Here is a 27,496-nt window from a genome sequence, read left to right as displayed (position 1 = left end):
GTCCTCCTCGCAGACCTGGCCAGGAGTCTCTGCTCTGCCCACTCACTCTCTCTTGTGACAGTGGGGCTGCAGAGGGCTCCCAGGGCTGCTGCAGGGCCAGTGACACCTGATCTCTGCAGGTGTAAGGTTCTGGTGGGAGGCTGCAGTCCTGGTGGGGCAGAGCGGAGTCCTGGCCAGCAGTCTGTGCTCTGGGGGACAAGGAAGGAATTCGGATAATGCAGAAGTTTGGATAATAGGATTTTGGATAAACAGGAGTGTACTGTATTATTTATTTGTTTGTTTTAGTTATTTCACTTACATTGCAGTTTCACCTAGATGACTTAGCTAGGTCAGAGCTCCATTGTGCTAGGCATTGTATAATACAGCAAATGATAGTCCATGTCCCAAAGATCTTACAGCACAGCCCACTCATGCATCAGAGAGCAGCTGAAACAACAAACATCCTGTTTCTGCTCCCAGCCATTGGCTTTACTGAGTACAGGGGATGATTCCACCTTAATCACTGTGGTTACAGAACAATAGCTACACAGCTCCTGAGGTTTTCTTGTAACTGCATGTTAGGGTTTGCAGCATGTTTCTCATTCCTCGTGCTCAATCGCACCTCTTTTTTTTCAATAATCATAGTTGTTTGGTATGTGTGGGCTGCAGCCTGTCTCTCAGAAGACCTTTTTAGGAGTGTACCCCAAGGAAATTGTTGGAGTCATGGCTCCTGGCACCATCTGCAGGACTCTGATTGTGGGAGGGGCACTGGGATGGTATCTTCCCTACCTTCCCTTTCTTTGTATACATCAAAGAGGAGACAAGGAGACAAGCCTGTGGGAGACGTGTCTCATGGTAGAAAGAGCTTGGCTGCAGAAGAATTGGGATTCCATTTGGAGATTTGAGTTCATTGAATTCAAACCTTCATGTAAATATGCAGAGATTAGCTCAATGCCAGCCTTTATGAACTTAAGCTACAGGACTCCATTTGCAAACAATATCTCTACTGATTCTGTAGGGTTCATGCAGCCCTAGTATATATGACCTCCACACATACTCTCCTCCTGGCAAATTAAAGAGTAAGGTTTGATTGATGACACTAAGTACTCACAATAGGAAAGGGTTTGGATCTACGGTGAGTCAAGTTAGTTCTGGACCTTGGTGCTGTGGATTTCAGTATTGGCCTTTATCACCTCCTCTTGTAATAGACTTACAATATATTAAAGCACATCAGCTTTCTTGATCAGTGGCATATAACTTTTATAGTACTGCTATAGTGATGTTCAGTTTTGATATATGAAGTAGATTCTTTTCTTTGTATTCATGTCTACAGTTATTTAAAAATAAGCAAGTTAATGTTGGGTTCTTTGTTATATGTATCACACATACCAAAATGCAGATAACTAGGAAAAAACTGAGAAGTTGAGAAATCTTCAGTTTCCCCTGAATGTTGTTCTGAACTATATATTTATCTATATTAGTGGATGGCATTAAATTCTCCTATAGACATTTGTAGGTGGTTTATTTATATGAAGACGTATTAATCCAAAGGGGGAAAAATGCTCCCTACAGAAAATAGGAAAATCACTTCCTCTGCGTATTATTTTTTGCAGCTCTGTCTACTGTTATCATGAAAATTAAGCTGACATCTAAACTAAATGACATTTGAAATACATGTTTCTTCATTTTAGGCTATGGCACAGAAAGAAGATATGGAAGAAAGAATCACTACCCTTGAGAAGCGCTACCTCAGTGCACAGAGGGAATCCACCTCCATACATGACATGAATGATAAACTGGAAAATGAACTGGCAAATAAGGAGGCCATCCTGCGTCAGGTTCAGTATCTACATCCCTGGAGCATCTCTCTTTATGCAGAATTATAGTTAACACTAAACAAACAAAAAATGAGTCCTGAAGTTGTGGTAGGAGGTTTCTATTAAAGTAGGCCAAGTTTCTCATTCTAAATCAACCATAACAGAGCATGGACCAAATTGCTTTAAAGAAAATCAGGCAGGTCAAAGTCTATAAGGTTCACATTAGCTACCATAATCGTAAATAGCAAAACCAATTTGTCCACTCAGCTCTGTGAGGTATCTGTGCCGAGTTATGTATCCCTGTGGTGTCCTGCACCAGTGCGCATCAAATCACATAAGCTAAGCAAACAGTGGTCAGTCTGTGCACCATGTTTACTTGGATATCATTGGTCACACAAATGCGAATAAAAATTATATATTTTAAAAGAAAGATTATTCCACCAAATACTGGTCATTTGCAGAAAATGGGTTTTAATAAATGAAAATATTTTAATAATGCATGGATTACACAGTTAATTGTATCATCCATGTATCTTCATTTTAAAAAGGTTTTTAATGATGAGACAGTTTTCTTTCATGTCATATTTTTTTCTGCGATTGTTTCAAAACCTGAAGTCCAAAGTTGAAATAGGGGACTCCAAAGCCCATCATTTAGAACTTATTCAAATTTATGGATTCTAGAGCTAAAAAAAGCTTTTAGAATTCTTAGGGTTTGTTTATCTTATAGCAAGGGACATATTCTAGTAGTTCAGTGAGGCGAATGGAAGTCAAAACTTACAGGTTCTATTTCTGATTCTTTCGCTGGTTCAGTACAACCTTGAGCTAGTTGGTTTTAACCTCATAGGCACAGGATTTAAATTTCTGTAAAATTTGTGTAGATGCCTCAAAGGGGTGCTGTGAGGCATTACTAATTATTATATATCAATATTTGTTGTCATCAGGTGCTATACTGGAGAGAGGGCACAAGAACTTTTGAGTACTCGAACCCTCAAATTGCTTCTGGTTGTATTCTACTACAAAGTGATTTGAGTTTGACAGAATAAAACCTAGTTATGTGCCAGCTAGGTCATTTGTGATTAAGTTTGTGAAACAACAAAATCTTTGGGTCTGATGCTTCTTTGTGGCTGAAATACACACTGCATAGGGCTGTCAGGGAAGGGTGGGGGCAAACATGGCATTGCCTTCCGGTATAAATTAGAGCAACCTCGGAGTTCTCTTACATATGCTTCGACAGATGAAAGTCAGTGGGTGCAGTGAAGCTCTGCCCCCATGCTTGTCCTCCTGGGGATTCCCAGCACTTCAGACTCTGTAATGGTGGCTGGCTTAGAACCATTCTACTAGCCATGATAGTGTGGGAAATGAGGAACAAGAGAGATCTGCTACCTTTAAGGCCCATTTACACAGCCGTAGTGTTATAAAGGGGCCTTAGGGCAACAGAGAATCAAGTTCTTTGTCTGACCAATGGATCAGGTGAATGGAGGACATTGCTTATAGTTTCAGGTAAGAATTACAATATGGATAGAAAACTGTAATGCAGAATTATGTATATTGTTTAAATTTTGGAGAAGTGAGTTTCTTTCTCTCCCTCAATAGACAACAAAGGTTTATTCTTTAGTTTTTCAAACGTCTTATCTGTAAACAGTATATAATGCAAAAGAAAAAAAAGAGCTCCCCCCATTATAAGGCAATTTGAGAACACCTTGATAACTAAATTGTCCTCTAATTGAGTGAAACCCCATTAAAATAAAAATATTTATGTTCATTAATGAGAATGAAAGGATCAAAACCAAAACTTTTTGGATTCTATTTTGAAAGTTGCTTTAAGACTGTTATTAATTTTCCTCTTTAACAATAAGAACAATAGATGAAAGAGCAAAATACCTATATCAGCTGTCAGTTTTTTATTAGCAATTTAAGTAGTTTTACAATATGCATAAATTGCCTACAGAGAATAGTAAGTACTGATAATTGTGCTACATAAAAGCAGACTTAGAATACATTTTCAGCATTGCAACATCAACAAAATACATTTTAAATCTTATTACCCTGTCAAAGGATTAAAATACCAGTACAAAAGATTACAATATTTACAGCATGCTCTTGTTAGTCCCACCCTAAATTCATTGGAAGGGGACAATTAATACTAAATGAAATCATATTCATTTTGTATGTCTCATGGGGCAGAAAACACCCTACTTATAAAAAGAAAACTTAAAGGCCCACCCTTTTTTTTCCCCTCTGTACTTCTCTTTCAATGATTATCACAGGTTCAGTAATGCCATTTACATAAAACAAGATTTAACTGTAAATTCACAACAAAAAATTAACTGTGCAGCAGTAAGCAAATAGCTGACAGGAACTGATAATGGATGTCCTTGGATGTGTAACCAGGGCTGATTTCACCATCACACTAGTGGTATGTTATTGGCATCAATTAGTTCGAACAATTTTTTAGCAAATGTATCCTTCTAAAACATGTACTTCTTCCCAGTCTCTTATGCTCTCGGTTTTGCAGTAAAGGAGTTGATGTTTGTGTCTGTGGCTTTCAAAACTCTGATTTTACTGGCACAAACGCTATCTTTTTTTCCTTGGCTGGCACTAATAGCACACAGATTAGAGGGAAAAGAATGTTTGTTCATCTTCATACTTTACAGATTGCAACTTCTTTACTTGGCCTTGATATGAAATCCTTAGTCCTCATATCAGTCATAGCGTAAAAGGCCTGCACAGTTCCATACTTGGATTAATCCTTTTCACAAGCCCATAATAAACTCTCTTGCAAGCTGAAGAGTATCTGTATCTGAACCCACTTGGAGTGCCCGCCTCAGAAAGTACCCCAAGAATTGCAGCCATTTCTTAATTCTGCCTTTTTATATTTTTTGTTTTCGTCTCTGGGTTTCAGATGGAAGAAAAAAACAGACAGCTGCAAGAACGTCTTGAGCTCGCTGAACAGAAGCTGCAACAGACAATGCGGAAGGCTGAGACCTTGCCTGAAGTGGAGGCTGAACTAGCTCAGAGAATTGCAGCACTGACTAAGGTACTACACTGAGAAATAGGTTCATTTCAGAAATGTTTGGTTTAACTTTGGTTTAATACATTCTGTATTCCTCCCTACAACAACCATAACAAAAAAGGACTTCATTTCAATCTCATAAGAAATGGGGAAAAAATATGCTGTGTAGACACACTGTAAGCAAATGTTAATTACCGGTATGTAACATAAGTAATATTACCCTGGCTTTATTAATGCCGTTGTTATAACTTGATATACCACGTGCCTTGACTGTATTTCTCACAGTCTTTATTGGCAGGTGCAGTAACTACTCTTACTTTAGATTACATTATATTTAAAAAGATGTCATGGATTTCCAAAAAATTCATGAACCCATTTAGTTTTAAAATATGTAAACATTTCCCTTTTAACCAAAAAAATCAAGCTGATAAATCATTTTTTCCATAATGTTTTTATACCACATTAATTAGGAGAGACACAATAATCATTTTTACCACAATAAATGATACAAAATTACAATTTTTTTCTTACTGGCATTTAGGATGAGTTGTGTGTGACAGAAACAAAGCCATCCTGAATATTGATTTTTTTAAATTGATTCTTTATAGCAGTTAATCAAACTACAATTGATAAATCACAAGGAAAAATGTAAAGCCCTAAGGGGACCAAAGACAGTCTGGTTTCTCTGTTAACAATTTATTGTACAACAGCTTTCTTCGAGAAAAACAATAAGACAAAAGTACGTTTTACATTATGCAAATTTCATGTATTGCTCTCTACCACATTTTTCAGATGTGCATGCAGTTAATGCTGTAGTGTAGTTAAAAGTATTTTCAACTTCATTAGGACATGTAATTCTCATAAAATATTTAATCCTTCACATTTATAGTCGGATGAAAATGAAAAACTCCATACAGCACAGTATGTTACACATCATTATGATTTATTTGAATTTTCTTTTCTCTATCACTACAGAAGATTGTATTAATTTTATTAGGCAACTAATTTTCATATTTTAACAGGTTTCAGAGTGAAGTGGGTTTTAGCCCACGAAAGCTTATGCCCAAATAAATTTGTTAGTCTTTAAGGTGCCACAAGTACTCCTCATATTTTAACAGAATTCTAAAAAAACCTTTGTATTTGTCGCTTTTTATTAGGTCTTCAGTGCCTGGGTGGCTTATAGGGTTAGCCTGACCTTTGTGTAATTTAGTCAAGAAGGAAATAGAATATAATTCCTTTTACCTCATTAAGACAAAAGCAGTATTCAATAATCAAGATTTTGTGCTGTCCACTTTAGGTATATGGGTTGGGAATCTGAAAGGGAACTGGAAATGCTGGAAAAAAGAAGATTCAACAAAAAGGAAGCTGCGTGAAATGACAAACAAATGTTACAGTATTTTGTAAAAACTATGGTGCACATGAATGAGGCATCCCTTGTCAGCTTTAAGTTGTCCATCTGTGATTTATTCAGCAGATGACCTGACATTGTAATGCCCTTAGCAAAATATTGCTTTATATTTAAGATGAAATTTTCTTTTATAAATTCTCCAATATTTTAAGCAACAGTAGTTTTTCTTCAACCTCAAGCATGTCTTTTGTTGCCACCATTTTTTTTCTTGAACAAACACTAACACTTAATATTGTGAGAAGAATATCTCATCTCAGTCATGCAGGATACTCAGTATATTTCAGTGCAATATAGTCATTCTTCTGATCATAAACATACTAAGACATACATTTCCGTGTGCCTTTTTAACAGTCTTTTATTTGATGTGATTAGAGAACCGTGGACAGAATGGACATTTCATCCAAAATGGCCTTCATCCAAGTTTTTGTCTAGAGAGAAACTCTAGTCAATTGGACTAAGTAATCTATATAAGAGTTTCACTGTTCCAGGGGCTTGATAGTAGTCCTCATTCTCTTGTATCAAACACTGGCAATGCGTGAAGTTGGAGAAATTGCAGGCAGGTAAACTGCAAGTAGGATGCTGAGCAAAGGCAGATTGATAGTCCACTTTTACAGGTCAGAGTGCAGGCAGATATCAAGATAGAACACAGGAATAGGTGCCCAGGGCAGTGGGGGATTTAGAGTTAGTGGGGCCCTGTGCCCAACTTCATTTTTGCACCCCACCCCACCCCTGTGAGGACCCAGCTAAGAAAAAAAACACTCTCTCTTATCTCCCCACTATTTTTCATTCTTTTTTTCTTCATCCTCCTCCTATATTATAAGTAATGGAAAGCAAATTAAAATAAAGTGAGGTACCTTGATTGGGGCAGAGGGTTGGGGTGGAAGAGGGGGTGTGGCACACCCCCCCTTCTGACAGCGGCTCCTAGGCGGGGGAGCGATCAAGGGGTCTCTGCATGCCACTGCCCGCAGGCGCCGTCCCCGCAGTTCCTGGCCAATGGGAGCTGAGGAGTCGACGCTCGGGGCGGGGGCAGTGCGCAGAGTCACACACACACACCCAGGGGCTGCAGGGACATGCCAGCTGCTTCCAGGAACGGCGTGGAGGAGGGAGGTAGAGCGGGCAGGGAGCTGCCTTAGCCATGCTGCTGGCATGTCTCGGTGAGCCCCTTGGGGGGAGAGGGGCAGCAGGTCTCCTAGCGCTGCCTGGGGTGTGCAGAGACGTGTCAGCGGCTGGCTGCTTCTGGGAGTGGCGTAGGGCCACCGGCCATAGCATGCAGGCAGCCTGCCTGCCTGAGCCCTTCTGTGCTGCCGGCCAGGACTCGGGGGCAGGTTGTCAGATGAGATTTCTCCTGCATTTTGGGGGACCCCCTGTTATTGGGGGCCCTGTGCCATCACATGGTTTGTTTAATGGTAAATCTGCTCCTGGCCCATGGGGCTTCTGGGATGGATTGGAGGACCATCATATCTCAGTTGTTGTGATTTCCTGTTTTCACTGCAGTTATCTCGGGGTAGCAACATGTGTTAACAACTGCCTAAGGATCTGCCCTATGGGGAAAATCTATGATAGATCAAGTTAAATCTGCAGTGAAGGCAAAGCTTTAGTCTCTGTGAATATCTGCACAAACCTTTATAGAAGACTCCATGATCCTCCCCTCCAAAATGACGCCTTCTTCCCCATACATGATATTTATTTTTTGGAGGTGAGGCAGTCCGACTGGAATTCAACATCTTGAAGGGAGTAGTCTGTCAGATACGTTTCCCCTGCTGGTATTTTTAGGGAGCGGTCTCAATCCAGTCTGGGATAGTCATCATCCCCCTTCCTCCATTCAGCCACATCAGGCAGTAATATATTGTATTGAGGCAGCAGTTGTAAACAGCATACTCCATGAATTTAGAGGTGAAGAAAAATAAAGTGAAAGTTACAGGGACAGGGGAGAGCAAAGTTTTTAATGGATGTGAGAAATTAGTATGTATTAAGAAGAGAGTGAAAGGCTGAGGAGAAATGTGAGGGAAAGGACAAGGGAGGCAGGAGGAGAGAGGTCACTGAGGCAGGGGGATGGTTTAGAGTACAAGAGAAATATCACTCTTTGGGACAGGAGAGGAGGGGAAAGAGCTAAGGTGGAGGAAGAAGGGGAGATCAGGTTAGATTAAATCAACTTTATTTTTGAAGAACTTGACAAGATCCTCTGTGAAGGGAGAGCGATACAGGAACTTAGGTGGTTTTATGACAAAAGACAGTTGGGATCAATATTTGTGGAGCAGTGGTGCTGCTTGATGAAGAAAATGAATGGCAGAACTGAAAGAGAGAAGGAATTTGAAAGTCTATGTGGTCATGGGACTTTCAGCAGAGGCACTTAGTAGAGAATATAAAAGTTGGGGATAAGGCTAGGATTGGGAGTTGTTGGTAGAGACCTTATGGTGGGAGAATTGGATGAAAAAGGCAGACCTGAGAGAGAAAGCAGAGTGGAGAGAATCACTGGCTGAGTGAATGGAAGAGGGGTATGAGAATGGCTAAAAAGCCCTCCTCACATGCCCCCCCACTGCCCAGCACCCTCCACAGCCCCACCACCACAACTGCACCACACCCCAACACACACACAGACCTCCCCCACTGCCCAGCACTTCCCCACAGGCCCCTCCACTGCCCAGCAACCTAAAACACACAGACCTCCCCCACTGCCCCCTCACGGCTGAGTGCCCCCCCACAGGCCCCATAGAGACCTACTCCCCCGTTCCCTGCCCCCTGGCCACACTAGCCAGTCCCACTGGAAGGTGATTGTGTCTGCCGTGCTGAGCCGGCACCACAGCCAGGGCTGGTCCCAGGGTGGGGATCACTTTGGCCCCTCAGGAGCAGCGCAATCAGCTAGGCTGGAGCAGGAGCTGGGTCTGCCCAGGCCAGGCTCCCTCAGGACCCACAAGCCTGGCAGGACCCAGCCAAGGCCCCCATGTTGCTCCCTCCCCCCCTCCCCCCCGCCACAACTGGCTGAGACCAGCCCGGCCTCTGCACCGGTCAGGTGGCTCAGTCCCTGGGAAGCAGGCGGGGCCCCGCAGGTGGTGGGCAGCAGACACCGCTCGGTGCTGGAGCCATGCTGGGCAGCAGGGCAAATCCCTGGGATGCAACCCCTGAGAACCCGCCAGGCCCGGCCGCTCTCACTGTCCCAGCAGCCAGCAACCTTGCCCAGCCCGCATGGCAGAGCCTGGCTTCTGGGTGGCACTGGCGAGCCCCCAACAAGCGAGCGGAACCTGCTGGCTGGGAGCTGATAACAGCAAGGCCTGGGCGCTGGACTGCCCTGGGCAAGGAGCGAGACCCGGCTGTGTGGATAGATTGTGGGGGTCTGTAATAGGCCCTTTCCCAGTGTGAGCCTGATGCCATGGCACCATTGGCACCATTGTAAACCCTGTGCTGCATTGCTTAACAAATCTATTTATACCCCAGTATTCTGGATACATATTTTCAATAATTGTTGCTGAATACCGCACAGTGTATTTTACTGAGCCTCCCAAAGAGAATAACAGAAAATAATTACTTGTGTCTTATAAGCAAAAAATCTAGACTTCTGTGTCAAGGGTTGCACTGGAGAGTGCTGAAATTTCATGAGCTGTTCAACACTATTCATAAAACATTCTTTTTAAATGTAGCCTCTGTTTATATAAGGACTTAAATCATGATCAACTATGGAACATGCATGTGATGTTCAAAATTCAACCACATTATTGTGATCAACATTTTTTACTTGCTACCCTGAGAAAGCTTTAAAAGTTTGGCATTTGATTATGATGTCATATTTGAGCAAAGTCAATACAAAATAGCAGCCAAAAAATTAGCGTAATTCCTTTGGCTGCTAGTATGTTTTCTGATGCACTTTTAAATCTTAAAAGTCTCACTTTTAAAGCATGTTTAAATCTCAGTTGGACCTAAATCATTTATTGCAATATCACTAGAGCTTTAAGCTTTAAGTGTACTTAGTTGAATTATAGCTCTGCAAATAAACAATGTACACAGTACACATCCCCATCTAGAATTTATTAATTCTGCCTCTGCATTAACCGGATCAGCAACTGCAGTTAGTTTCCAATGTCCCAAATAGAATATAATTTGCTTCCTCTTAGGTAAATAAGGAGCAAAATTTTTGGAACAAAAGGAGCCAAAAGGAAGTTGAAAGAGAACCAATATGCTTGAACGTTAAAAAAAATAAATATTTTTGGAACTATGACATTGGTCTTTATTCTCATTTACATTAAATTATGTTCACTTTAGACTACTAGAGCAGTATAAAGAGGCTTTGGTGTAAATGAAAATCAGGCTCATTGCCTTTTATAATAGAAAATATAGCATCAGATACCTTGATGACTGGGGCTCAGGTTATTTAAGCAAGTATATAACTTTAAGCATATGAGTAATCTCACTGAAATAAATATGTCTGCTTACACCTATGCTTAAGTACCTTGCTGAATCAGCAGTGTGGATTCTAACATGCATGATAGTCATCATAGGATAATCAGATACTTATAAAGAGCCTGTGTGCATTTTGGTCAGAAATATGAATAGAGTTTTTCCTATAACAATAAATACTTTGATATTCTACCCTATTTGTTTTATTGGTGCCTCAGACAAACCATGCAGTTAAAAAATTATCCATCATATAATTTTGAATGAAAATCCTTCCTACAATTTAAAATATAGATGTGAGCAGCACATTTGAATGAAACAGCTGCCCAGACTTCTTTATCAAGAGTATGCTATACAAGGCAGAACCACTTACCAGATGTCTTGAGTGAGGTGCTCTTCAAAGCTAGAAGTAATGTGTTTGAACATATAAGGATCTTGCACGTGAAAGTGTTGAGAATAAATTAAATTTAACTTTGCACTCAGCCATTAAACCTCAGAGTAGCTTAATTTTCTAGGAATGATGCTTCCAGCAAGTTCTCTGTGACCCTGAAAGTAAAAGGTTTAAAATAATCTATAATTTCCCTAATCCTGTGTTTCTGCTACCTCTTGATCAGTGATTCAGAGCTCTGAGAACTTTTTTCCAGTCCTAGTACTGATTTTAGGAGTCATATTCATCCAATAAGGGTAGAGAAACTATACCATATGACGTATGTGATGAAATACAACTAACTTATAAAGCTCAAATTTATAACATTGAATACTGAATACTCAATATCGAACTGATTGTGATTGGTCCATATAGTAATAAATAAAAATAGAGTAGTTTCAAATAATGACTAATCCACAATCAGAAAAAGAGGCTAAATTAATCAAAGAATTATCCGGGACATTTATGTTTACCGTTTTCATTTTACAAGTGAATAAACTTTGTAAATACTCTGTAGTTGAAAATGATGTTAACTAAATAACATTGTATTAAAAAAACCTAGTGGTTAGGTGTAAAACTTCATATATCAGTGTATGTGTATATTCATACTGTTCGTAATAGGAATGAATCCATACTGACAGTTGCAGTTTATATTTATAAAATTGTACATCAGTCTAATTTTGTGTCAATGACTCTTTAGTTCTGATAATACCATTGAAGTGATTTTAAATTATGGTGTACCAATGGTAATTACTTTGATAAATATACCTAACTGTTATTTTGGTAAGTCATTTGTAGATGACAGTCTCACTAACGAAGTATTACTTTATTAATAATGTTAGATGTGTTGAGAGTTTGCTCATCTGGTGACCCAGAGTTCACCTCTTGAGAGAATGACTACTCTGAGCATTTGGCAATCAGGAGCTCACAAAGAACAGGCATTGATAGCTCTGTGCTCCTTATGCATGTCTCTTGTTTCCATACCAACAAATTCAACATAACATTAATTTTTACAATGTTACCGTAGAATTCCTTGGTAAGAAGGAACATGGAGACCCATATTTTAGAATAAATGACTTATTCAGCTGGGTTCTTTCAGAAAAGTGTTGAATCTTTGGATGGACTGCGATATTTCATATTCAGTACCTATACTGTTTTAAATTACTTTTTATCAAATTAATGCATTTTTATTTATAGGTTCTTCTCTTAATTATGACCCTGATCTTGCAAAGGGATCATCTTGGAAAAGTTTGGGAACTATATTGTGTTACTAGAATAAAAAGGGGTTACTTGATCTTTCTAAAATAGAATCCTAAAACTTGAGTCTTATTTTATATGGTTAATTCTGTGTGTTTTGTAGTAATGAGGGAATCTGGCATTATATTGCACAGTTACTGTAAAATCCATTAATTTAGTGTATTCTACAACATATGTGCATTGTTTTCATTCCTATAAAGTGGTAGCAAGAATCCTGAAGAACTTTCTGACATTGGCCTCTCAACATCATATTCTGGTGTTTAGTTCACCATAATTCCAACTACTACATTAGACCGTATTAGCCAGAGTTGCTTTGATTTTACTCTGTAGTAACCTTTCATCAGCCAGCCATCACTAACCTTGAACTTCCATATCTAGGTTGATAGCTTTTTTAGCATTCCATTATTTTTAGTTGATCCACATCAACTGCATCACATCCACCAACTATCAGTGTAGTTTATTCCACATAAAATTCAGTCAAAGTATTAAATTTTCAGTCACACTTTTCATTTAAGCATTCTGTGCTGTGTTCTTTTCAGTGTCAGTGTCTTTAGTTCTGATTTTTCAATTTTGTCCCTCTCCTTTTCCTTAACTTGTTAGTCTGATCCAACCTCTTCTACCTCATCTGATGATTATCAATATGTTATGGAAGCTAAGCTACAAGAAATGATCTCCATACGTAGGAAGGTAGTCCTACTGGACTTTACTTTCTATTGCTAAATAGAATCCATCTGATTTGTTTTCATTTATTTTTTTAATTATTTTTTTTATTGATAATCAACCATCGTGCAGTTTAGTGCTTCAGGAGCTTACAATTTTACGATGGCAGGTTTGTGTTCAAACCATGCACAGTCTGCATGTTACATTTGGCTGATTTCATTGCTCATAAATAACTCCAATATTTTGCTGATGCTTGGATGTAACAGGCCTTTGTAGCTGACACATTTCAAGCAATGCTGTTCAGCTGCCTGTTTAAATAAAGTTTATTTTTTGAAAACTAAGTTTGCAGTTAGTAGTAGCTTGCTTTATATTTTGTTTAAACTTTGCTGACAAAGATTTGCAAAGCAATTTAAATTTCAGACCGAGTCTTCCTATTTTTTTTACAGGCAGAAGAAAGACATGGTAACATTGAAGAACGTATGAGACACTTGGAAGCTCAACTTGAAGAAAAGAATCAGGAACTTCAAAGAGTATGTGTATTGCAGACCATTTATTTTTTGTGCTTATAATTTAACAATATAGGGCCAAATTCTGCCCTCAGTTACATGCCTACAACTCCATTAATTGCAGAATAATGCTTTTGTGAGTCTGAGAGCAGAATCTGTGCTGCATTTTTTCATCAACTTCGTCAACTGATTTAAATCTAATTTTAGTTGGCTATAAACAGCCTGCTGATACAGAAGTTTCTAATATACCTTGATCAGGAGTTAATATGTATTTATCAATAGATGAACTTAAACTATAATTTCTTCTGTTGCTGGATATTTTAATGAAAATGTTTTCAATCACCATAAAATCTACGCATTTTAATAGGGCATTAATTAACTTGGAAACTTATCATTGTATTTCCTTTGTTCTGTACTGAAGGCAAGACAAAGAGAGAAAATGAATGAGGAGCACAACAAAAGATTATCAGATACTGTAGACAGACTTTTGACAGAATCCAATGAGCGCCTGCAGCTACACTTAAAAGAGAGAATGGCAGCACTTGAGGAAAAGGTAAAGTGCAAAGGGCAGAATAAACTTAAATTGAATAAGGTTACTACTGTATATATTTTATCTGGATATAAATGTGATGCTGATGCTATGATGCACAGGCAAATGTGAACCTAATAGCTACAAATCTAATCAAAATTTTAGCATCAAGCAAAATATCAGATATTCATATTCTGGTAGAGTTTTTATAATACTGTGGATAATATATAACCTATCGAGCTTTTACATGTTCAAATCAAGGTACATACTTTCATGAAAGAACCCTCCAAATGCCATTGTGAGGTGGATATTATTATCTCCATTTTTACTGATGGGGAAAGGGAACCAGAGGTGGAGAGCTTACCCAAGCTTGCCCACAGCCACAACATGAGGCAGTGGCAGAACCAGGATTAAAATTCAGGAGTTCCCAAGATCTGTTCTCATTCCTAAATTGCATCTTCTGTGCAGTTAAAAGTTTACATAACAGATATGTGCTCTTTTATTCCCAGATAAATGTTTCATTCAGGGTAGAAGTGAGATGTATAGGTAAGTCAGTGACCAGAGAAAGAATAAATTATGGAAGTTGTTCTTCCGTGGATTCCACTAATCCCTTTGTTATCTTAAAGAGAAATAAAAAAAGAGGTGTGTTTAACACTTGCTTGAGGAGGGAAGGCTAGAAGATGATTAATGTGATGATATTATAGACTCAGCTTGAGGATTTGTGACACACACATTCAGAAACATTCTCCATTTGCTCTTGTCTTATCTATTGCTTGGCTCCGAACGCATCCTTGAGATGTTTCCTGGGATTATTGGGGCCCTCTGAATTTGAGTATTTCCACTTTAGCCATCCCAATTCCACTCTTCTTCATACATACACAAAAACTGAAATGTATTTCACTCACACAAAGCCACTGGCTCAGGGACTCTTTCTACAGTCCCAAACCCCCTTGCATCATTGATATGCTGGTTTCTCTGTCCCCATCCCTTCCACCCCATAATGTGACAATGGGGCTTACATTGTGCAAAGTTGCTCTGGCCCTTGACACCATGATGTATTTCACTCTAAACATCAGATTCCTTTGAGTGGTAGAAAACTCACTGAAGTCTCCTTAAATAGTCGAAGAAAATGATCTATTCCTCTGAAATCCTCATTCAAATACACCTCCAGCCAAACTTCTCCAAGACGACAAGTACAGCTGCAGATTTTTGCTGCTCCTGAGGCAGAATACTGTAGAGAAATACTATAGGCAGAAAGTAGAGAATATGCTGTCACAGAGAGAACCTGTGGGGAACAGAATGTGTAAAAATCTCAGATTAAGATACTAGAAAAGTGTCTTCTGTCCTTGAAAGAAAATATTTGGATTGTTTATAGGGTTCTTGATCTGACCTGTACACATTCCGAAAGTATTAACAGATTCATATTGAAAATTCTGTGGAGAACAAGATGGATCAGTTCACTTAATTTAGTTAACTTGATCAGATGGCAGCTTCTGGTACTGGATGTTTCCTCCTGTTTAATTTACATTTCAAATGTCTTTTTCTCTCCTAGAATGTTTTAATTCAGGAATCTGAAAGTTTCAGGAAGACCCTGGAAGAATCTTTACATGACAAGGTACTATATAACTCCTATTTCATCTGTAATCTCATTGTTTTATTTAGAAAAATCATTTGATATTATTTGAATATGAGAAAATATGTTTGTGGTGTACTTAACGTCTCAAACTGGACCCTGGAAATGGATCAAATAGCAGTAAAATACTCCTGAGGATCCAGGAGTAGATGGTTCTTTACCCATCCAGTTGCTTAAGCTAGAAATTGATGCTATATGAAAATGCTCCTAAAAATATAGTTTAGGGTTGAAATTCTGGCCCCATTGAAGTGAATTGACTTCAGTGGGGCCAGGATTTCACCATACAAATTGTAGTTCTTAAAAAGACTGGTTTAACAGAGATTTTCATGTAAATGGTTATATGTCTTTAGTTAAGAAAATAATTATTTGATTTGATACATTTACTCTAACAGGTGCAGTGAAATTATACTAACCATAGCTGAAAGGTGCCTTTTTGAGTTCAGGGCAATTTAACAACAAAACACTGGTTTAGTGAATCAGTCAAATTAATTATAAATGTTTATTCCAAACACAAGTTTTCGGTTTTATTTTAAAGATATACTTGCCTTAAAGGCAGTAGAACACAAAAATGCATCCACCTTTAGATTTATACATAAAGGATTTTTGCAGTGTGTCCAGTTAAATTAAAATATATAGTGTGGAATGGAAAAAATACCGCTACGCTTGTTCCTAAGGGGAAAATAACTATTACCATATGACACCCAAAACGAACATGAAATGAGGAAAATGGTAAGAGAAAATATCTGTTTAAATCTATTGTTATTTTACCATAAAGTAATTTTGTAGAGAGGCAGGGAGATTTTGTGGTTAAGGCACTGAACTAGAGCTCAAGAGATTGTGATTCAGTTCCTGACTGCAACAAATTTGCTGTGTGACCTTGGGCAATGTCTCTGTGCCTCAGTTCCCCATGTGTAAAATGGGATAATAAACCTTCCTTTCAGCCACTATTTGTCCTGTCTGTTCAGACTGTGAGCTCTTTGGAGCAAAAACTGTCTGTTATGTATGTGTACAGCTCCTTGCAAAATGGGGCCACTAGGTACTAGCATAATGTAAATAATAATGATATTACCTTTATATGTAATACACTATTACAAAAATATTTAAAATATCTCTTGTCACTTAATTTTGGGTTAGGAATGTGGCAGCTGTATATTTTTTTATATTTAAAATTTTATTAATTTTCCAATTCCTTGCTTTGTTTTAATTATTTTTAGAAATTCATTATTATGACAGAAGAAAGCTGAATTGTTTTGTGTTAAAAAAACCCCAAACTATAGAAACCTACCTCTTTTATCTAGCAACTGTTATAACTGTGTGTGTTCAAAATTTGGCCAGTTTTAAGAGGTGCAAAGTGGTGATTAGCATCCTTCATGTCTGCTGGCACTGCTGGAAATTGAGGTTTCTGAGCACCTCATAGAAGGTCTCATCAGCTCACAAGATTGAGCCTTAAGGCCCCAATTCAGCAAGACACTTAAACATCTGCCTATCTTTAAAGAAGGGGATTACTCACAAGCATAAAGCTAGACATGTACTTAGGGACTTTGCTGAATTGGAGCCATAAGTCAGTGGGACTTAACTACATGCTTAAAGTTAAGTACTTAAGAGCTGAAGAGCGATGAACTTAAGCACGGGCTTGCGTACTTTCCTGAATCATGGTCTTACCTGGTTTGCAAGTTATTCATCACTTGGTTGGTTGGTAATAGTCATTTCTAGCAATGGCAGCATCATATGCCACCATTCCACATATTTTTGAAAGTGCATTCCTCAGCATTTTTTCTTATCAGCCTAATTTTGCTATTAGTGCTTCTTTCAAGTCATCATCCACGGTAAATGGTGTTTACTTTGCCTTTTCAGCCCTAAACTATTGTTTTGGTTTCTTCTTCTTTTCTAACACAAGTTGCATAAAAAAATGTAATTTTCAGGCATGAGCCCTTCACAAAGTTTCTTCCAGCTTGTGAGGATATAGTAAGGAGTACTAAACAGCCTTCTCTCAATGCACAGGCATTATTAACAGTAATGGCATTTTCATGGTGTCATCAAAAAGAAACTATGGCTGAATTTATTTCCTATTTTAGAAGTCAGTAACTAATTTTTTTACAGTTTTATATTCAATACAACTCCTCTTAAAAAACATTTCTCCTTTTTTCAGGAAAGATTGTCAGAAGAAATTGACAAACTGAGATCTGAACTTGACCAGTTGAAAATAAGGGCTGGCTCTTTAATTGAACCTACATTGTCAAGGTAACTTACAAAAATCATAAAGTAATTGAACTTCAAGACAACATGTAAAGATTGTTCAAGACTTTATAACAAGGATGTGTTTTCAATAGACATTAAAAACATTTTTTTTAAAGTTAGCTGTTCAATGGTTACTATTGTCCCTTTTGATTGTTTTTCATAATATAGCTGGGGCCTAACATAAGTGAGTATGTATTACCATATTGCTAAGATCAGAATCAAGTCTTCTGTTTTAAACTCTGTTATACTTCTAAATTATACTAAAATACTTCAATAATTTCCAGGAAAGTCTGAAAATGGAATTCCAGTTGCCACCTTTAACACTAGAATTGATTAACAAATTTAGAGTCATACACCAACAATTATATCTAACTGTTATTTTTCCCTTAAGTGAGAGTTAACAAGGTTTTGCTTAGTGCATACAGTAAGGCCCCAATCTTTCAGCTTATTGTGCAGGCAAAGTTCAGCAGGGTTCCTCACAGGTACAATGATCTGTCTGCCAAAGTTTGTTGAAGGATCAGGAATGAACTAATAATGAGACATGAGCTTTTTGAATACAAATCTTGTCTGCTACTGATAGCTGAAGATAAATTATTTGGGAAAGCTGTTGCTATGGTTATAGAATAATAGAATACTTTTCCTTTCTGTCCAACAATGTCCTTTAAAATAAAATTCACACCTGTTTCTCCTGCCTTCATTTTGTAACTAGCAAGCTTAATATGTTAAAGTGTAGGATTTGTCAGCCAAAACACATGGTACAAAACTAAATTGAGGAAATTGTAATCTGAATCAAGTTCTTTTTCCTTGAATGCTGTTATATTTGCCTGCATAAGCTACTATACACCCTCATGTTTCTGAGAGAGATTGCTCAATGCTTGTTTTAAACTCTTTTTTTTACTTTCTTATACCCTTTATTTTATTTTATTTATGCTGTTTATTTGATATATAAGGAGAAATATAAATTAATGTAATGGACTCAAGCTTGTTAATTGTTATAATGGTTTCTCACTTTGTTCTTTTGAAACTTGAGTTATGTGGTCTCACACACACACAAGTTTTATATAACGCCTTTCTCATGAGGATCTTAGAGTGCTTTATAGACATTAAACCATAATTCAGCCTAGCAACACCACTATGAAACTGGCAAGTATGACCTCCATTTCAGAGATGGGGAAACTGCTACACAAGCAGTGTAGAACAGAGCAACAGTGTTTAATTGCAACATACGCTCTGTGTCAGGCTGTATGAAGCACTTCATAGTGACACTCATGGTTTTTTAGAGTGAAGACCACATACCTGCTTAAATGAAGAGAACTGCTGGACAAATCTCAGCACCTGGCACAATGGTTACTGCCCCAGGTGTAGCTGCTTACCTGAGACCTCTCACCATCACGGGGGAAAAGCAGTCTTATTTTCCTGTCACTCACTGCCTTGCTGGCTTCTGTGAACACATCCTCATAGCCTGTGCCTAGGTGCTGTCTGAGCTCCGTGAGCTGCCTTACAACTGTTCCCCTGGAATTCAGCAGTGCACTCTAAAATTGTTTACTTCCCGATCCCTATTCCCACACTTACAAAGCTGCTGCTGCTGGAACTCTTCGCTGAGAATTCCTGATGCTGAGATCCCTTCACTTGTACTTGAATTCTTCCACCTCTCAGGAATGGAGCGAGGAGAACTCATCCCATTATATAGGTTGGTCTTTCAACCAGGAGGATACAACATGGGCTTATGTGGCATTATGAGGCTGGACAGTAGATGAATGTCTACTGGCTGGAGACTGGAATCTGGGCTGCCTCCTACTGTCTGTCATCCCATTGCAGAGCTGACAGGCATTGTGTACACTCTCTGACCTAATTCAGAATGGGCGCCACATTTTTCAGACATATACACCTAAAGGGTGTATTCACATCCCACTACTATAAGTCATGCACTCCGGCATAATTTAGAGGGTCCTAACTGTGCATGTGTCTTCCAGGCGCGATTTTCCGTTGAACCATAAGGATTTTCAAGAGCCTCCGAAAAGAGACTACACAAAAATTCACACTGAATACCCTGATGGGTGTGTGCAAAACAGCCCACAGTATGTTTGCAGTGTATTATCTTGAATTTTTCAATTTACGTTAGGAATATGAAGCTTTTTAAATTAACAATTACTATTTGTAGTTTGTACTCTGGAAGAATTAATAAGTCATTCTCATAGTTTGTAATTAGTAATTTTATTTCAAAGTTGTATGTTCAATTCAAATTTAATTTTAAACATAAATATGTTTGGGAAATGGAATGCAAATCACATCATTGATTTAATTTTCATTTTCCTTGCATTATGTTTAGAATAACCATTTCTGGCTTAACACACTAAGAAGTTAGTTCATTTAAAGCTAAAATCAAACTATTCTGAAGTACTCAAAATAACAAGGATTTTTTATTATAGGAACATCCACACAGGTTATAACATAGCTTTTCAAGGTTGCCACTAATATTTACCAGCTCAAACACAAAATCTACTTGCCCACCCTTCACCATTATGATTTATGAAGGAAAAAAATAGGAGACTCAGCATTTATGACTATAGGGATCTGACATATGCTGTACCTAGGAACTAAATCCTAAGACATATTTTCCAACATATGTCTCTGGAATTGTTTATGGCTCTTATCTCATACTTCAGAGTATGTGGTATCTGTCTTCCTCTTTGTTTTGCTGTAGAATATTTATTGCTGGTTAAAGGTACCATATTGGCAGCTTAGGACAATGAAACCTTGATTTGTTGTTCACAGAATTGGCACAGTACATGTAATAAATGGCACTATCGCTCTTTACAGAGCATGGTGTATGTGCCGATGAGTTCTGTTATAGCTGCTGAGTTCGATGTGCGAGTAACAGTCCTGTCCACAGGTAGGGCACACTCACACCCTAGCAGTGCTCTGAATCCAAGCAGCAGATTCTTTCCTCCTCAGATGCCAGTCATCACAAATCTTGATCAAGTCTGCCTTGCAACACTTCACTCCATCTACAAGCTGTCTCCACCAACCAGAGCGGCATTCCGCTCTCCTTTCCCAATCATTCAGAGAGATTCCAATGGATAATTAAGTCATCTTTACAAGCATCCCAAAATCTATGCAGCAGTCTGCCTCTTTCTAGATCCTTCGTGAGCTTCTGAGTACTACAGACTCTTTGGGATCCTGTAATCTGGCATTCATTGTCATGTCCAAGCCACCTGAGTCTTTTCTTACTAATCAGTGTTCCCATGGATGACATATCAGCACGATTTAACACTTCCACATTTGTCACCCTGTCTTGCCATCTTATTCGAAGAATTTTATGCAAGCATCAGATATAAAAGCTGTTTAATCTTTTGGTATGTTTGGCCTAAGTCATCCATATTTCTGAGCCATATAGAAGAGTGGATAAAACACATCTCACATAAATATGGATTTTCACTTTAGTTGATAATTTGTTATTGTTCCAGGCTTTGTCTTGAAAAGTTCCTGGCTGATTTGCCAATTCTACTAGTGAGCTCAGCAAGAAGATCTACATTGCTAGAAACAGTAGAACTAAGGAAGCAAAATTGGTCAATACCATCCAAACAAATACCATGTAAGATGATATCTGGAACTGGTTTTGAAGAGCCTTAGTGCATGATAACCATCTTCTTCATGCTTATTGCTAGCCCGAAGATTTTGCATGAATCAGAGAACTTGGTAATAAGATATTGTAGGGCATCAACACTGTGAGCCACAAGGGCTGCATCATCTGCAAACAACAGGTCTCTTATGATGGTCTCTTTCACCTTCGTCTTGGCTCTGAACCTTGCAATGTTAAACCTCCATCATGTCTAATGCTAAGATAGACATCCTGTCGAACATCATGGGACGCATGTTGAAGCAGGAATGAGAAGTAAAAAAGTATTAAATAATGTAGGAGCCAGTACGCACCCCTGCTTCACTCCATTGTTGATGTTAAATGAGTCAGGCTCTTGGTTTTTGTACATTACAGTTGCTTTCATGCAATTGTATAAGGATTTCACAAGATTTAGCAATAGAGGTGGACAACCAAGCTGTGACGGGTTGGATCATAGAAACCCCCTTGGGAACTGCCAACCAATGTGCCACGACTCTTCTGCCCCTGTTTTCCCTGCCAGCTTGGGACTCCAGCACCCTGTCCTGTTGAGCCAGACATGCCAGTCTGCTCCAACACTGACCCAGGGTCTGAACCACATGCCCCAAAGCTGCAGACCTAACTGAAAGCAGCTTACAGAAGTGTTCCTGTCTTTAACACTCAGATGCCCAACTCCCAATGGGGTCCAAACCCCAAATAAATCCGTTTTACCCTGTATAAAGCTTATACAGGGTAAACTCATAAATTGTTCGCCCTCTATAACACTGGTAGAGAGATATGCACAGCTCTTTGCCCCCCCATTGCCCCCCCCCAGGTATTAATACATACTCTGGGTTAATTAATAAGTAAAAACTGATTTTATTAAATACAGAAAGTAAGATTTAAGTGGTTCCAAGTAGTAATAGACAGAACAAAGTGAATTACCAAACAAAATAAAATAAAACATGCAAGTCTAAGCCTAGTAGAGTAATAAAACTGAATACAGATAAGATCGCACCCTCAGAGATGTTTCAATACGTTTCTTTCAGAGACTGGATGCCTTCCTAGTCTGGGCACAATCCTTCCCACCCTGGTACAGCCCTTGTTCCAGCTCAGGTGGTAGGTAGGGGATTTCTCATGATGGCCGCCCCCTTTGTTCTCTTCCACGCACTAATATATCTTTTGCATAAGGCGGGAATCCTTTGTCCCTCTCTGGGTTCCCACCCTCTCCTTCTCAATGGAAAAGCACCAGGTTAAAGATGGACTCCAGTTCAAGTGACATGATCACATGTCACTGTAAGACTTAATTACCCACTTGCCAGCACATACGTATACAGGAAAACTTGCAAGTAAAATAGAGCCATCTACAGTCTATTGTCCTGGTTAATGGAAGCCAACAAGATTCCAAACCATTAATGGCCCACACTTTGCATAATTACAATAGGCCATCCGAGTTATATTTCATATTTCTAGTTTCAGATACAAGAGTGATACATTTATACAAATAAGATGACCACACTCGGTAGATTATAAACTTTGTAATGATACCTTACAAGAGACCTTTTGCATGAAGCATTTTTTAGTTACATTATGTTCACACTCAGCAGCATACTTTCAGAAAATCATATAGAGTGCAACATCACACCAGCATCTTCAGACCAACTAACCATGTCAAAGGCTTTTGTTAAATCTATAAAAGCCATGTACAGTGGACTACGCTTCTCTCTGCACTTTTCCTGCAGTTGTCTTCCAGAGAAGATCATGTCTATGCTGGGCCTTCCCAAGCAGAGGCCACATTGGCTCTCAGGATAGATTATTCTCAGCTAAAGTTTGAAGTCTAGGTAAAAGAATACAGCTTAAGATTTTTCTCATGATGTTAAGAAGAGATATTGCTCTGTGGCTTTCACAGTCACTTCTGTCTCCTTTGTTTTTGTAGAGTTGGATGAAACAAGCATCTTTAAAATCTTGAGGAACAGTTTCTTCCTTCCAACAGAGTAGTAATACCTTGTGCAATCTTAGCCTTTTAGCAAACAAGCTTCCCCACATCATACAGCCAATGTACCTTTTTTCTGCTAGAGAAGGATCTATCTATGGATGTAAGAGGACAGTCCTGTCTCCATGTCAGTCCTGTCTCTGATCTCTCTGGAGAAACTGTTAATAACCGCAGTTGTGTTTTTTCCTAATAGGAATTCCAACTGAGATCACCCAGACTCTGATTCTGCACTCCATGCTCACTGGAGATGCAGTTAATGGTCCTATGTCACTGAACAGCCATCAGGTGGTTACATTTTAATAATACCAGTTGCTCTCACTTTCCGACTAATGTGGTGTTGCTAAAATTTAGGCTAATGCCTCATTCTTCTAGGCAACAATTTATTTTAGTTCAAAATAAGTGATCCTGTAGTGAAAGTGAACATCTGTTGAAATCTATTTATAGAATACATATCTGAAATGGGGAAGGGAGGATTACATTAATATTCTTCTAATAGAATTACAGATTTTACAGATATTACAGATTATTGGAATGGGTTACCTAGGGAGGTGGTGGAATCACCATCCTTAGAGGTTTTTAAGGCCCGGCTTGACAAAGCCTTGGCTGAGATGATTTAGTTGGTGTTGGTTCTGCTTTGAGCAGGGGATTGGACTGGATGACCTCCTGAGGTCTCTTTCAACCCTAATATTCTATGGTTCTATGATTTTAGCATAAATGTGATTTTCTGAATGATTTCCTTCATTTTGGAAATCAGTCATACCTTTATTTAGACAGCTTTCATCTCTAAAGATTAAAGCCATTATTTTCTTGGGCAACATTCTTCCACTGAGCTGAAGGAAATATTTTTAGGGATAAAAATCATATTTTGTTTCTTGAAAACTGATTATTAACCTTGCTGTGAACCTTTTAAGGAAGATGGTCACAAGCTGATTGTAAGCTTTTTTTCCCAGTTTGAAAAGAGTTAAAATTTAAATATGGAGGTATATTTTTCATGTGCATTCTAGATAGAGTAACTTTCTTGACTACTACAGAAATGCAAGTAGTCAGATAAGATTCTCCTTTCACTGTTGTTATTTATAACATATATATTATTTTTAAAAAATCCTTCTGTGTAGGAGTAACAACTTACTTTTCTTAACCATTTTCTTTTCTCCATTCAAGTTAGTACAATGAGAGATGACAGATGCAACAGTATATTTGCCACCTGCTAAAACAAACACAAAGATTATCTACCCTTTCCCCCTAACTGCTTTCTGTCTGTGTGTCAGTCTTCAGACTGCCAGTTCCAGAGAGCACAGACCATTGCTTCCTGTCTGCCTGGAAGGCTACTAGCACATCTTTAGGAGATACCATAAACAAACAAACAAGTAATAATAAAGTGTTGTACTTTGATACTGATGAAGTATCATCACTACAATATTTGTAACATTACATTTCACTTCTCTAATGTTATCATGCCAATTGCATTCTTTTGCGAAGGCCAAAATGTGGCCAAATCTTCATGACTGTTCAAGAATTCTCAGAGGGTGCATGGAGACTTCACTCCCCTTATTTCCCACTATGAGCAGCAACTGTGATGGGTCTGGGAGGTACAAGCACTGCCCTAGGTTAGTTCTGTCACGGTACTAATCTCCTGAAAAGAGTCAAGGAAGGGGAACATAGTCTGTGTCCTCCCCCCACAGTCCCCACAAGCCAGCAAAACTGATGTTGGGCAGGAAGAGAATGCTGCATTGCTTCAGTGAGTGGCAGTGTTCCCACTCTAGCATGCACACACACACAGGAAAACTAGGAAGAATTCTGACTGTCAGCCACAATTCTTCCATTGTTGTCCTGGAGCTTAGACCATCCTCATCCCCAGCCCTGCTATGCAGCCAATGGTTTAAAAGCCGGAGTCATGCCCCAAACACACTTGTGGAAGCCAAGGTTCTTAGGCTGTATCAGTTGTATTAGTTTAAACTATTAACATAGTACCAGAGATGTAGCATTCCAATCATAACCATAAACCTTTATATCATTGGGAAGTTGACTAACATTATCATAATGTAGAGCATGTCTTAATAAGCAGATTGATTCATCTTCCTTTTCATTCATGATCGCATAACACTGTCATGGCAACAATTGCTTACATAGAAAAGTAATACTACAAAAGTGTTTAGGGTGGGATATGCAAAAATGATTAATGTTGAGCCGACTCTGCTGATTGACTTCATTGGAGCTCTGCCAATTCGCACCAGCTGCGGATCTGGGCTGTTGTGGTTTGTTATTTAATTGTTTAATATAAAAAGGGTCAAGATTTATTTCCTTTATTACCCCCACCATATGTTCAGAAAATGTTCACTGAATTGTGTCCCCAGTGTAGTTTCTCTTGCAAGGCTTAATGAATTAATGTCAATAAAGGTCTGAGACCCTAGAATGAAAGGAACTGTATTATCATTACCGTTATTTGAATTTACCTATTGTTTCTGCCTCAATCCTTTTTCAGATCTCACCTTGACACATCAGCAGAACTGAGGTATTCTGTGGGTTCCTTGGTTGATAGCCAATCTGACTACAGGTCAACTAAAGTGATAAGGCGACCCAGAAGAGGTCGTATGGGGGTCCGGAGAGATGAACCAAAGGTTAACCATTTAATTGTTTTCACTTGTGAAACACTGCAAGCTTTTTTGCATGCATTATTACAATGTATTCCTAAACAATGACAGCATTAAACACTGGCATACATAATGCACCACAAAAGTGCCTTAACTAACTAGTTTGCTGACAGCTTATAGGATATCTTCTTTTAATTGCATATGGTATTAATAGCGCATGTTAACAATTAAAATCCCCACACTGGGATATGACAGTGTACCTCTGTTTGTAGAAGATACTCAATGGGGTTACAAATTGTGTAGTTTTCTCAGCAAACAATAGGATTTTTCCATACAAATCTACAAGTACATCCACTGCTGTATAGCAGCCAACACGAATAGCGCAGAGGGAGATATTCAAGTTCAGTGGGAGTTGGAAACCTAACTGGACACCTTTGAAAATCTCTTCCTTAGTTAATGCTGAACTGCAGTAGAAACCATATGAAAGAACTTTACAGCATCTTTATTCTCATCAAATAAATCTATCATTCTTAATGTTGTTACAAATAAGAAAGGGATTAATAATGACAGAGCCAGTATTTTAAAATGTTAATGCTTCATCTTTTCCATTTTCCAGCAAGCTATCTTTGAAATAGTTTCTCAGACTAAACGATATGCATTTTGTACATTTTTGCGTAGGTGAAATCTCTTGGGGATCATGAGTGGAACAGAACTCAGCAGATTGGAGTCTTGAGCAGCCACCCATTTGAAAGTGACACCGAAATGTCTGATATTGATGACGATGATAGAGAAACTATTTTTAGCTCCATGGATCTTCTGTCACCAAGTGGGCATTCAGATGCCCAGACTCTGGCCATGATGCTTCAGGAGCAACTAGATGCAATCAACAAAGAAATAAGGTACCTAACATCAACCAACTGCAATGTGTTTTCTGGTCATAGATCAATCTTCCCCATTTTGCTCAGGATCAGTTTCCATAGACTGCAGTGGGAGCCCCACTCATGCATTCCAGGGCAGTAATTGGGGAATGTATGTGTTTATGTATAAGAATATGTACTATAGTGGAAGTAATGATAGCAATTTCCTTTCTTAAACATGGAGCTTGCGAAGAACATGCAAGGGGAAGAGAAATAGTTAGCTCTGTAGAAGAAGCTATTTTAGGGTACACTAACACAGGGAAGCTTTCTGATAGACCTTTATTCAGAGGCCTTCTTTTCAAGATTTTTACATGCCCATCCTACATAACTCCATTCTACCATTAATGAACTGTTATCCTGAAGATTTGAATTCAGTGATATGCATGGTTCCTGCTGTTAGTTACACCTGTAATACACCTCATATGGGTCTGGGTTACTAAGAATGGTATGAAAGCAGGAAGGAATTCAGTATGAGATTCATATCCCAGACCGAGTTATAGGGCTCAAAGACAAGGAAAAAAACCTCAATGTATTAAACTGCACTAAT

General features: G+C 38.6%; 1 protein-coding gene across 1 annotated transcript in view; it reads left to right on the top strand.

Moving 5' to 3' along the window:
• Positions 1-27,496, top strand: part of PPFIA2 (PTPRF interacting protein alpha 2) — a 624,013-nt gene that overhangs the window by 502,926 nt on the left and 93,591 nt on the right. Inside the window, exons 11-18 of the mRNA XM_026648822.1 lie at positions 1,671-1,817; positions 4,699-4,833; positions 13,394-13,477; positions 13,875-14,006; positions 15,535-15,597; positions 17,765-17,856; positions 25,924-26,059; positions 26,711-26,931. Coding sequence (XP_026504607.1) covers positions 1,671-1,817; positions 4,699-4,833; positions 13,394-13,477; positions 13,875-14,006; positions 15,535-15,597; positions 17,765-17,856; positions 25,924-26,059; positions 26,711-26,931 — 1,010 coding nt within the window. The remainder of the gene's footprint in view (positions 1-1,670; positions 1,818-4,698; positions 4,834-13,393; positions 13,478-13,874; positions 14,007-15,534; positions 15,598-17,764; positions 17,857-25,923; positions 26,060-26,710; positions 26,932-27,496) is intronic.

This window comes from Terrapene carolina, unplaced genomic scaffold, assembly GCF_002925995.2.
Source record: "Terrapene carolina triunguis isolate 2854851 unplaced genomic scaffold, T_m_triunguis-2.0 Scaffold68, whole genome shotgun sequence".
Lineage (NCBI taxonomy): Eukaryota > Metazoa > Chordata > Testudines > Emydidae > Terrapene > Terrapene triunguis.
Note: the sequence above shows the minus strand (reverse complement) of the source record. Positions and strands in the feature narration are given on the sequence as shown.